This window comes from Vipera ursinii (genome assembly GCF_947247035.1).
Source record: "Vipera ursinii genome assembly, chromosome: 2".
NCBI lineage: Eukaryota > Metazoa > Chordata > Lepidosauria > Squamata > Viperidae > Vipera > Vipera ursinii.
The window spans coordinates 101167280-101180300 of record NC_139513.1 but is presented as its reverse complement, the minus strand read 5'-3'; the positions used below and the strand labels follow the sequence as shown (position 1 = coordinate 101180300).

The 13021-nt window shown below is 34.2% G+C and overlaps 1 protein-coding gene across 1 annotated transcript in view; it reads right to left on the bottom strand.

Annotated features, from left to right (window-relative positions):
• Positions 1–49: 49 nt before the first annotated feature.
• Positions 50–13021, bottom strand: part of LOC310634844 (rho GTPase-activating protein 7-like) — a gene marked incomplete at its 5' end in the record, with an annotated part of 37207 nt that continues 24235 nt past the window's right edge. Inside the window, 5 exons of the mRNA XM_083353381.1 lie at positions 50–2637; positions 3018–3194; positions 4091–4308; positions 4944–5159; positions 6942–7056. Coding sequence (XP_083209507.1) covers positions 2541–2637; positions 3018–3194; positions 4091–4308; positions 4944–5159; positions 6942–7056 — 823 coding nt within the window. The 3' untranslated portion in view covers positions 50–2540. The remainder of the gene's footprint in view (positions 2638–3017; positions 3195–4090; positions 4309–4943; positions 5160–6941; positions 7057–13021) is intronic.

The following is a 13021-nucleotide window of genomic DNA, read 5'->3' as shown; positions in this document are numbered from 1 at the left end:
CATATGCATTTTGAAATTTGCATGAATTTAAAGTTCGCATAAAATTTGAATTACAGTAGGGAAATTTTATAAGCAAGAGCAAGATATTTTTTTTTTAGAAATTTGACATGTTTCAGCTTAGTAAAATGGAGGCTTAAGTCAGAAGCTTATGTAATTCTAAATGAAAAAGGGATTCTCTAGCTTTCTTCGATAGTTTACAAAGTCATACGTTGCAGGAATTGAAAACAGTGTTATAACATATGAACAAAGTTACCTATGCCACACACATCAATAATGAAGTGATGAAGCGCTTCACCTTTTTATTAAAGGTGCATTGTCAATAAGTCAAGCATGTTAAACAATTTTACTAAAATTATTTTGACAATACAAGTGGATGGTAAAGAAGTAAAATACTGCAGCATGTTCAACATACTAAACTTAAAGTACCGATATTATTCAATATATTATTTCCTTCCGTCCCCTCCTCTCTTTTCTATTACTAAAATTGCTACTTGGCTGCTAAATATTAGCATTCACCAGCTCTCCATGTCTAAAGATTTGTAAATTAATGCCATGTGGCAAGAGGTTTTTTTTGTTGTTGTTAGAAATATATAAACTGTAGTAAAAATGCCAAAGACTTGTTTTATAAGGCTAGCGTTATCTTTTTAAAAGATACATTTTATCATCACAAACCAAGAAATAAATTTGGCTATTCAGTTATTCCTAACGAAAGCAATATTGAAATGCCTAGGAAAAATAGTTGTAGTAAACACATTTCTTTCACTGAGGGGCCTGTAAAATACATTAATATGAAGTGTACTTAAAGCACCACCATAGTACTGTATATGTTATTATAATAGTATATAAATATCTACATCATGTATAAAATTAAGAGATAGCTAAATATTTACAACACTAACAAAATAGCCCAGATGGATGGCAGTATGTATGAAATATAGCAGAAAATGGAATACCCAAGTGAGTATGTATTAATTAGATTTTTTAAGATCAACCAAGGTGAGATTGGCCCTGGCATCTCCTGCAAGCAGCTGCACAAAACGCCACTGAAAAAATGAACATTGAACATCTTGAATAAGATAGGCTGTTGTAAGAGTATGGGGTGCAAGTGTCACCAAAAATAGGGCAGATATTTACTTGAATTAGCAGGGTTTTTTTTAAAATTCCTTAATTATATACTGTACACATACTGGGTTGATACTAATTAGTATCTTAAATGTGATTATCTTGATTCTATTAAACCAACTGTAATGTTAGGACTTGTTTGTTAGCAACCATCCATTAATTAATTAGGAGTTGTGGATTATAGGCTTATGCAACCGGAAAAACAATATATTTTATAGCAAGTAATAAAAATACTAATTATACTATACTTTGAGAATCTTTTTAAGCTTGTGGAGCTAGAGGCAAAAAATGAGCCCGCATACAAAAAGTACTAGCAAATTTGGGGTAACTTGTTTCATAAATGAAAAAAAAAATCCTTAAAGAGCTACAAAAAATGTCCAAAAGATCAAATGTTTCATTGTACTGAAATGAGTGATAAAACAAAAGACAATTAAGCAGAAGTGGAGTGGTTAAATATATATAATATATATAATATTTATATATATATGAGTTGTACAGGGATAAGATTATGCCATTGATTGGGCACAATGCCATCATATAATTTGCTATGCTTTGCATAGCAGATACAAACTGGCTTAAGGTGTATATGAAACCAGTCATTGATTCAATTTCTCATTCAAAATCTTTTCATCCAGTATTGTAAATAAAAACTACCCATAGACATCTGTAGAGATTTTTTAAAAAGTGAGATTATCTTCAAGTCAATCTAACCACATTTTTCAGTATTAAAAAAAAAACTGGGCATACTAAGTAAACACAGAATGTGAATCTAGACTGTGTTTTCAGCTCCACGTATCACTGTTTGATTATTTCTCAAAGGTAAACATTTTCAATTTAAAGTGCCTATTCTGCTTTGAACATTGCATTGAGCGTGTCTTATAAAGCAAATTTAAAAATTGCATTAAAAATTGATGCATAAATTCTCAAGTATTTTGTGGCTACTCAAGATACAAAAATATATGACCAATATTTATAGTGTAATTAGCTTAACTTAGCTTCCTGTACAAGCATCACTGTTTCCTAATATGTTACAATAATAAAAATAAAATCAGCATTAAAGCTGGTTAGGCTATAAGCTGCTGATACAATTTTACTATTGCTTTCACATTTTCAATCAATAAAACATCTAAAAATATATCATTTACATATTAGTTAAAATATACTATTAAAAGATGTTCCTTTTAAATAAATTAAGTAATCAAAATAATTTCATTTTCTTGGCAAAACACTGTAAAAGAATAATGTGTAAATTATTCAGTTGAAAGGTAGGTTTAAACTGAAACTTTCATTTGTAAAATTCTTCTTTTATGGCTTTTTATGCTGCTTTCTCAGTTAACCAGAATTTGAAAATGTTAACTGAAGCCCTCTTGCATTGTCTTCACCTCCAGAAGCATAAAATTGTTGTCTTTGGTTTCATTTCAGTAAGGGGATGCTTTGAAAGAATCTTTAATCCTTATCATGTCTGCAGCACAGATATGACCAAAAGCCCTCTTGTACCATTCTGTGGTCCGGCCTCTGGCAAAAAAAATTAAACACAGTATTAGGAACTAGTTACTAAGCATTATTTCTTTTCTCTATTTCTTTTTTTTGGGGGGTGTCATTTCACATCTATTACTATAAAACCATTAATTATTTTTCTTTTTTAAAAAAAAATCATCTTAATTTATATTTCTGTAACAAAAATAGGCTATATAATAAATAAACTATCAAGGAGAAAGCTATACCACCATCACACTGGCAGACTACAGTATATAAATGGAGAGTAAACCTCACTCTCACACTGATGATTTAATAAAGTTAGGTAATGAAATATCCTCAAACAAACAGCTAAGCTCAGAGAGCATCAAGGTCTTCATAGGTAAAGTTTTAGTTTTAAGGAAAGGAAGAAGAAATACCTGGTATCTATTTGACAAACGTATGTTACTTTGGATTTCTGGGAACCAGGAACAGCTTCTATAAGGTACTGGTAAAGTATGACGTGAGCCAAAATCCCATTCACAGTAGCACCTTTGTTATCTGTTGAGGTAGCTGCTAGAACACATGTGCCACTTTGAGGATCAGTCCGCCAAGTCCTGGAAATAATAATAAAACAGATTATGATTTCTAATTATATTTATGAACTAAAGTCATATTGCCTACACCTCTATGCAGTTCATTTATATCATCTTCCAACTTAAGTTATAATAAATAATTATATTTCCCAATACATATATAATGTGTCTGAAATAGTGTCAAGTATAGACAAAATCCAATCCGGACTGCAACTTCTATAAGCAGGAGAAATAGCACCTGCCCACAGGATTGCAAACAAATATTTTTAACAATATCTTAAGATCTCAACAAACTCCAATCTTGCAATATTTCAGATCAATCGGACAACCCATTGAGGTTTTATAATTTTCATATGAAATATTAAGATTTTGGGGTGAGTGCTCAATTCTGCTCAGTATAGAAAAAGGATGTTTACCTCATGGGTGGAACAGTTAGCTTGCCAAAGGACTTGCAGAACATGTACAGAATAACAAATAGAATGCATGTAATTACCTGCCACTTAATTCTGTCTTCCCATCCCATCACAGATTTCTCTATTGATCAACTGATAGAAGCCTAGCTGCAAATTATTGATTTTTAAACACTTCATGTAATTAATATTTTAGTAATTTGTCATTTACAAAACCTACTCTACAGTCTACTAATTTGAAGCAAAAATAAGTGCACTATAGTGGGAAATTTAAATCCCATGTGATTTTTACACACATCAGATGTGATTGTTTTTTCCTTAATACAATATGTAAACAACTCTATTGGGCTTTATTAATCAATGAGCCTAAGCCAATAGTAGGATGGGGAGATTCAAAGAAGGTAATCTTTTAGGATATTTCTGATAATATGTATGACAAATAATACTGTAAAAATCAGATCAACAAAGCATATGTCAAAAAAAAATGGGAATTCATTAGTTTCTAACCTTAGGACCACATATTCTCTTGAAAGAAGTGGAGACATATTTGCTGCTGTGTACTGATAAATATCTGTTTCATCATCTAAAATCTCCAGGATGTTTGTTTGTTGAAGATTTGGATCCCATAGATATTGTTCCATCAATATTCGGTGTAGAACAACTTTAGGAACAGCATCCATTTCAACGGAGGTTTTCCATAAACGGATGTGGTAGTTATCATCCACCTTAGAATATAGTCAATATATTAAGAAACAATGTGGCAGACTTCAATGCTTAAACAAATTAGGAGCAAATTAGGAGCATCATTGACTCAATATGAAGACCACTAAAGACCACCCAAATGGATATAATATGTATCTATAACAAAGGTTCGTTTAGGACAAACATAATCTTATGCGCTTCACTAAAAACTAAACATGGTTGTAATAAGACTGGATCTCAGGTAAGTATTTAGAAAAGATTGTAGACAAAAACTATACTGAAGAATAGGCCAATAGCACTTTTATTATTAAATATTACATTATGTATTCCAAGCAACACTAAAGAGATATTTTAGGCATTTAATTTGTTTTGGCGCAATGCACAAATCTGATTAAAACACATAAAACACTATTTTCACTCAAATTATGGTTGTAGTATTTCAGAGTTGAGATACTAAGCAACGTTACTAATGCCCTTTTCAAGTTTTGTCACTTCAAATGTCAATAGGGATTTAGGTTGGTTTAGTGCAGTTTCTGTTCATTTTTATAGTTCTATAGAATTGAAGTCTCTCTGTGTGTGTGTGTGTTTTTTAAAGCTATTATTAAATTCAGGAGGATTCCATGCTTACAAGTGCCTTAAGACATAATTCCTAAATTACCTTCTTATATGCTGAGTCTACTCCTTCTAAGATGGAGCAAGTGACCCAGTTCTTGAATTTTTCTTTGGCATCTCTGAGTAGGTCCTGCATGAAGTGTTCCAGGGATGTCACTATATTAGAATATTTTACTAAACTGGCTTCTTGTGGAGCTGCTTCACCTGAGCCAGTTTGGTTGTGTTCATTTTCATACCCCTGATCAAAGCAGTAGTTGGGTACCTGAAAAAAGCACATATATTTACACTGGACGGAAAGTCGTACATTATAGTTTTATATACATGCATAAAACACCACCAAATCAGAAAGGACATCTGTATTCATTCAGCACATGTAGGAATAACTATGGCAGTCCAGGCTGGCTAGGAAATTCTGGGAGTTGAGGTTCACATATCTTCAAGCTAAGGCTCAGAAACACTGCGCTAGGCACATGGGTTTAAAGGACTGAAGAGTATATTACAAACTAAGATGAAAATTAGGACTTAATAAGGTACAAATGCAGCTTTCATAACCTTGGAGTTTTGTTCCTATCCCTTAAATTAATTGCCAGTTTTCCGTACAAATGGAAAAGGAGAAAAAAGATCATGTTAAATGAGCATTATATCCAAGCTCTGAAGTTCACTTTTGGTTCTGCACTTTGCACGTATTATTGGTTGTGAATTTCTCACATTCTCTTCTCTGACACTTCCTATTCAGCCCCCCTGGATCTCACACATTTGCACTCTATCATATGATAGAATATGATGAATAAGTAAATAATTATAAACTGCAGAAAGTCAAATGAGGTAGAAATAATAGAAGACTCTGAGCAGAGTCTAAGTGATTCCTTATGAAAGCCCAGTTCATTCTCAGCTAACTGTTCCTTATCCTAAAATAGATAATAGGTTTTTTCAACATCAGACTATTGTTTATTTACTTATTCATTTATTAATTTTATTTACCGCACATCCTGTATCAGAACAACTCTTATGTTTGTATAAAGAAGCATTTTGTAACCAGGAAATATTACTACAAATGCTGCCACATAAAACATGTTTTACTTTTAACCAGGTTGGCTTCCTATCTGCAAATTAAACTTTCATCACAAAGTGATACTATAAACATAGCAGAAGAAATGCCAACAAATCTAAAAAAAATGGGGCTGAATGAGTATAATTATTTCCATGTTGTTCTGAAAAATCACATTTTCCCCACATTGGTAAGGAAGTTTTAGATCAGTTTTTCTGTTATAAACAACTGGAGATCGTTAGTGCCTAATGAATAGATGATTCATGCCCCCAAACTATTTCTGAGCCCATATTTAAAATAAACCAAGAATGAATCAAGTAAAATACTCAAACATGGCAAAACAAAATGAAAACAATTAGACATTTTAATTTAACAAAGCTTTACATTTTGAATTAAATTGAAATATAATATCCATTTCACAAAAATGCACTAAATATATGGCATCCATATGATCAGACCTGATTTTACTACATTTTTTGAGGCTGTCATTTAGTGAATCACTGGTGGCTAAACAAATTCCAAGGTCGTAAATGCAATTTCATTCTGTTGGAAACCAGCAAAAATGCTGTTAGCCAACAAAAAAAAATGTCACAAAACATAGACACATGACCAAGGGATGCTGTAACCAGTCGGTTGCCAAACATTTGAAATACAATCACTGACATTTTATGATGGCCAAAAGTAGTATTTGATAGGCCATAAATCAATTGTTCTGACTTCCGTATATTTCAAATGGTCATTAAGCAACCGGTCATAAGTAGAGGTCTACCTGTATCAGGAAGTGCAAGCAAGTGTAGTGATGAAGAGACACATAAATTGCTCTGTTTCTAAGAAAAACCTAAACCAGTTTGGATTAGACTACTCTTGCCAGTAATTTGAAAAACGAATTCAAAATAATAATCTGTTCCACTTTCCAGTCAGCAATGTACTCAAATTCTACTTCCTAGATTTTAGGGTAGACTTCTAAAAAATATTCTTGGAAAAAATACCACTTACTCCAAATAGTCTGTGGCACTGCATGATCATATGGGCCAGGCCATGCGTTGCAGCCAAGTTCTCATTCAAATCCCTCTGATCAGGTTTTCCTGTACTATGCTTTCTTTGGCTAGATCTGAAAAGGAAAATGTCACAACTTCATTGTTTTGATCACTGGCCACTAGTACTGGTTTAGAAAACTCATTTGCTACTTTGGAGAGAAGGGCTAAGTGGAAAAGGAAGTGGTTACACGTTGTATATGGAAAAAATAAGAAAATGCTACAGACTACACTTTGATCTTAGCCAAAAGGCCGAGAAGTGATAATAAGAAAATAAGACATTGGGCAGTTATAAAAACATATCTATTTGAGCAGTCTGACCTGGTCTGATGGGTTAGGGTTGGGGTTTTAAATACATCTTAATTATTGTTTTAACCTTGGGCATTTATTTAATCGCTTTTAACTTTTGTATTCTGTTTTTGTATTTATTGCCCTGTACACCGCCCTGAGTCCTTCGGGAGAAGGGCGGTATAAAAATATAATTAAATAAATAAATAAATAACCAGTAGATATAATGCCACCATATCTGAACTGATAGTGAAGGTCTGTGTTTTGCAGTGGGTGGTTCTCTTGGCTGTTTTCCTTGGATGGCAGGAGCAGGAGCAACTGGGGATAGCTATGACTAGAGATGTTTGAAGAGGTGAAGAAGATGGGTCCCAATGCCTGGGAGAGCAGAAATAAGTTGGTGGGGAGGCTACAGTACAGATGAGCATTGAATCCAATCTTAGGGTGCTATATAATGCAGAGGGGGAAAAACACTAATACATTGAAAACAGTAAAGAATGCAATATAAATTCCTATGACAATTCACTTTGGCCATTCACTTTGCATTTCTAGTTACATCAAATACTGTACCACTTTAAAAACTGCATATGAGAAAAAGATAAACCAGTACATTGGCCTGTTAATGTAATACCTCTTTTGTGGAGCATTTAATGAGTTCTATCCAAACAGAACAAGTGTTAGCTAATCTTGTTTCAGTTAAACACATAAAGCAGTCATTGATTTCTCTAGTATCATTAAAATGTTTTAGTAAAAGCTGGGCCAAAAAATTCAGAGGAAAAGCCAATCCCATTATTCAAGAGTTCTCAATGCTTTGCCAGAGAGCATTTTTCATATTTTCATCTTTAAAGCTTACTTGTGGCATCTGCCCAAAACCTTGATTGCAAAGAACCTGGCATTCCTCTCTACTAACTCTATCTTGGAACATTATTTAACATTTAAATATTAGGTAGATGGTGGATAGATAGATACTGTAGATGGATATGATATATTATATAGATTAGATAGATAGATAGATGATGATGATAGATAGATAGATAGATAGATAGATAGATAGATAGATAGATAGATAGATGATAGATAGATAGATATTGTTAACTTTGATTCTGAAATCAGAGCTGTTAGATAAGGGCTTTTTGGTGTCTCCGCACTAGCATCACTAATAAAATACAAATTTATTATTTAAACTTCAAGATATTAATGCAGAATTTCCCATTTTTAAAAGAATGGCTTCTTAACCTAGTAAGGTAAAACCTACTATAATTTATAGATAGAAGAAAAACCTGGAAGTCCTGTTTCTCTGCCACCATCATTTCTAAAACTTGCAAACCTCCATAGAACTACAAATTTCTTCGCCTGGAAATAAAAACTATGCAACAACATTTCCCCTCCATTTTTCTGACACATTCTTGGCCCTGACCACATTTTCACTCTCTATGACTGACAAGGCTGTCATCATCTTCACTTTCCTTCTCTCCCTGGGGAAAGCTGAACATCACAAGACTTGTTTTATTGCCTGATGCACATCTGGGATGTGTAAGCCTCTTAAAAATGCATTCTTCAAATGTTTTACCTCTTTTCACCTCTGGCAGAAACTGAGCTACTATTTACTTTTCCAGATCCCCATCCTGCAGAAATAAAACTTGTACTCAGATCTTAACCTACAACAAACATTCGATACATACATGCTGAAGAGCATTTTATGTACTAGTGCTAACTATAACATACAGTGGTGGACAGATAGTCAACACATGTACAATCCATGCAGTTGTTAATTCTCTCTATATTTTTTATACATATATATTTACCCTGATTTCCCATCCCATATCTAAAACAAAAAGTAACTCTTAGCTTTGATCGATCTTAGGAACTGCAGACTAAGGTGCTTTCAAATGTCCAACATATTTTGGGAACTACCATATCATGTATTTATTATTACATTCTTCCTCAGTGTGATATACTACAGATACATTGGATTAAAATTCATACTCCCAGATGACAAAAAGTGAAGTCTAAAATATCTGGAGGGTACCATGTTGGAGAAATCTGATATATTTGCTATAACATATACATTTCTCCATAACTATTCTTGTTATCTTTATTTATTTTAAGGGCTTTAAAAGTTAGCTGCCACTTACTGTTTCTCAAGAAAAATCATATTTTTTTTCATTCCATTAGTGGGATTGCTTCCCACATTACTCTGGTTTCAAATGGTCTTGTGGGAACACTGAATTCTGTGGCTATTTCTTACCCCAATTATGTCTCTTCCAGGAGGTGGAGCAATATTGGCAAAAGAATTAAGTCTCACAGGACTTTTATGTTCTTGTGTTATTAGAGCAATATGGGAGGAAGCCACACTAAAGTGACTGGTGACGCAAGAAGCTCAAAAAAAATTATGCACACTTAAAGTCTGCCTATTCGTCTGTAAAGCCTGACAGTTTACCATATTTTGTAGTTTCTCTCTATGCTCATTAGAAACCACAAGCCTACAGATTGGCAAGCTAAACTGTCTTCAAGCAAACACAGAATCTGGAATATTTTCAAGGAAGACAAGCAGCCCATCAAAACTTAAATGGGGCAGGTTAGCAAAACATTTAACTATGGTTCCAAAGGGTACTTTCCACAAAGGCAAGCTTTCCATCAACCAGTTTTGTTCCTTATGTGTCATTTAGACATTAGACAGGATGATGTACAGTTAGAAATATTCTCAAGCGCTACTCATGGAAGAGTCAAGGGGGAAGGGTGGCTGATTTTTCCTTCTAGCACACTCTATGCTTATTTTACTAGAGACTGCATTACCACCCAACATATTATCATCAGGAAGGGTAATTATAATCAGAATTGCCTATAGAACACACAAACATACCAGTCATCCTATTATCTGTCAGGGGAAACAGAGTTATGTAAAATGAAGGGGGGGGGGAAGAGTAAAATGTAGTAAACAAAAGAAACCGGAGGCAAGAAATAAAATAAAATATCTAAGCTTACATCAACACCATTCATTATATTGTTCTGGGTCTTTCTGTCCTTGCTTCCACCATGCCCAAACACTACAGCAGAAGTCCTTTTTTTGGGATGTCATCCAACGCATCCAGTTTTCTTGCCCTTCTCTTCTATCAATCCATTCACTCTTTCATAGATTTGTTTTGTTTTGTTTTAATTCAGGCTTTATTTATTCTCTTTAAATGACCAAACTATCTCTCAAAAGATCTGCCAAGGAGTAAACTTTTGTTCAGCACCTTGCTGTCCAGCATACCATCCATTAATTGGAGTTCCCAAATGATGGACCTTATCATCATTCAGTTGCAGTTAGAGTTCTGCCAAATAATTTAACAGGCACACTTCAAAAAATCACTTTCTGAGCCATTTTGAAATTCATCCTTGCTATCTCATTTTTTGGATGGGGAAACAATAACTGCAATGATCAAACACAGATGCAACCTTCACGCACATGTAAAACAAGAACCTTTATAATTCAAATATATGTATATGTATATGTATGTGTGTGTGTGTGTATATATATATATATATATATATATATATATATATATATATATATATATATATATATATATATATATATATATATTTGTGTAAATTGTCCGGTGTGACTACTGCCTGTTCGATAGCCTTCAAGATAGGCTGAAAACAGGAAATAAAGATTTGCCCCATGTTTGGGGCCTAGCAAGGTAATCTAAATAGTTAACATTTGAAACATATCTTCCCTTGCAGAAAAAAAGCTAACAGAGCGAGAGAGACCTTGTGGCTTAGAGGCAAATAACACTGCCTCATATATACAATCAGCCCTGGTTCGAATCTCAGAAGGGTAAAGCTGGCTGAGGACGACTAATGAGTCAGAAATGCATCTCAGTTTCCCTTTAATTCTTTGTTAGTAATTTACACAAATATATGAATTGTCCGGTGTGACTACTGCCTGTTCGATAGCCTTCAAGATAGGCTGAAAACAGGAAATAAAGATTTGCCCCATGTTTGGGGCCTAGCAAGGTAATCTAAATAGTTAACATTTGAAACATATATATATATATATATATATATATATATATATATATATATATATATATATATATATATATATATATATATATATATATATATATATATATATATATATATATTTAAGTATTTGTCAAGGCTTTTTGAATGGACCTTGCTAATTAACTGTTTCATTCCTGTTTTGGCCCGGCTCAGGGCTTATCCACAGGACATAGTCAACTATGACAGCTCATTATTTGTGCAAATTATTCAAATTGCTAATAAGCCTCCCAAATTCTTTATTAGCAATTTGAATAATTTGCATATATATATATATATATATATATATATATATATATATATATATATATATATATATATATATATATATATATATATATATATATATATATATATATATATGTTAAATGCTTCTTAACTATTTAGATTACCTTGCTAGGCCCCAAACATGGGACAAATCTTTATTTCCTGTTTCAGCCTAACCGAAGGCCATCGACAGGCAGTAGTCACAACAGTGACAGCTCATATTTGTGTAAATTTTTTTTTTAGATTGCTAACAAAGAATTAAAGGGAGACTGATATGCATTTCAAACTTATTTGTTTTCATGATGATAACTTTATTGTCACTTTGAATGTACACCAATCGGCATACATCAAAATGAAATTTCGTTGCATACAGCTCTCAAAGGGTCACCACCTCCAATATATACTCCTTGTTTGGGGCCCGCTCAAATTTCACATTGTCCATTTTAGTCTCTAGGGAGTGAACGATGGCAAACAGGACAGATGGAAATGGGGCTCCATGTGGATTAGCCCTCAAGTTAGCTTGTATTCTGACAACCTCGCCTTCTTTCCTTTTTCTGATGCTGACTCTTCCACCCTTTCCTTAAAGAGGCCTTGTTTCTGTTCGTCCCTGGAGCACGCTGCTGCCGCCGCCACCAACTCCTCCAAAAGCCTCTCTCTCTTCCTCTGGGCCTGCCGACAGCCTCATCCAGTTCCTTCGCCCCATAAGCTCCAGGTCCTCTCCTCTGCCTCCTCTGGAAACAGCCCTGATTTGCAGTAGAATCCATCACTGGGCCAGCAGTCAGATCTTGCTGCTGGTAGAACAAATTCAAACAGCGCCAACGACATTTAACAGTCTCACCAACAGTTTCAAAACAACTAGAAACTCGCCAGGCCAACAAAGATTGTCGCTCGTATGTCGTATGTTACCTTAGTTCCACCATGTTGCTCAAACACATTAAAATCTTCCTGATCATGTGGCCTATAGCCCTTACTATCCCTCCCAAAACTATTCACCTTCAAGAGCCAATGCAGCCGCAGCCATTCCAGGCGCCGCCATCTTAGAACATTGGCTGTAAACAATCATCAGTCAGCCATACCCTTCTGAGATTCGAACCTGGGCTGATTGCACATTAGGCAGTTGTTTTTACCTCTAGGCCACAAGCTCTATCTCACTTTGTTAGCTGAGAAGCAGGGAGATATGTGTTAAATGCTTGTTAACTATTTAGATTACCTTGCTAGGCCCCAAACATGGGACAAATCTTTATTTCCTGTTTCAGCCTAACCGAAGGCCATCGACAGGCAGTAGTCACAACTGTGACAGCTCATATTTGTGTAAATTTTTAGATTGCTAACAAAGAATTAAAGGGAGACTGATATGCATTTCAAACTTATTTGTTTTCATCAGTCAGCCATACCCTTCTGAGATTCGAACCTGGGCTGATTGCACGTTAGGCAGTTGTT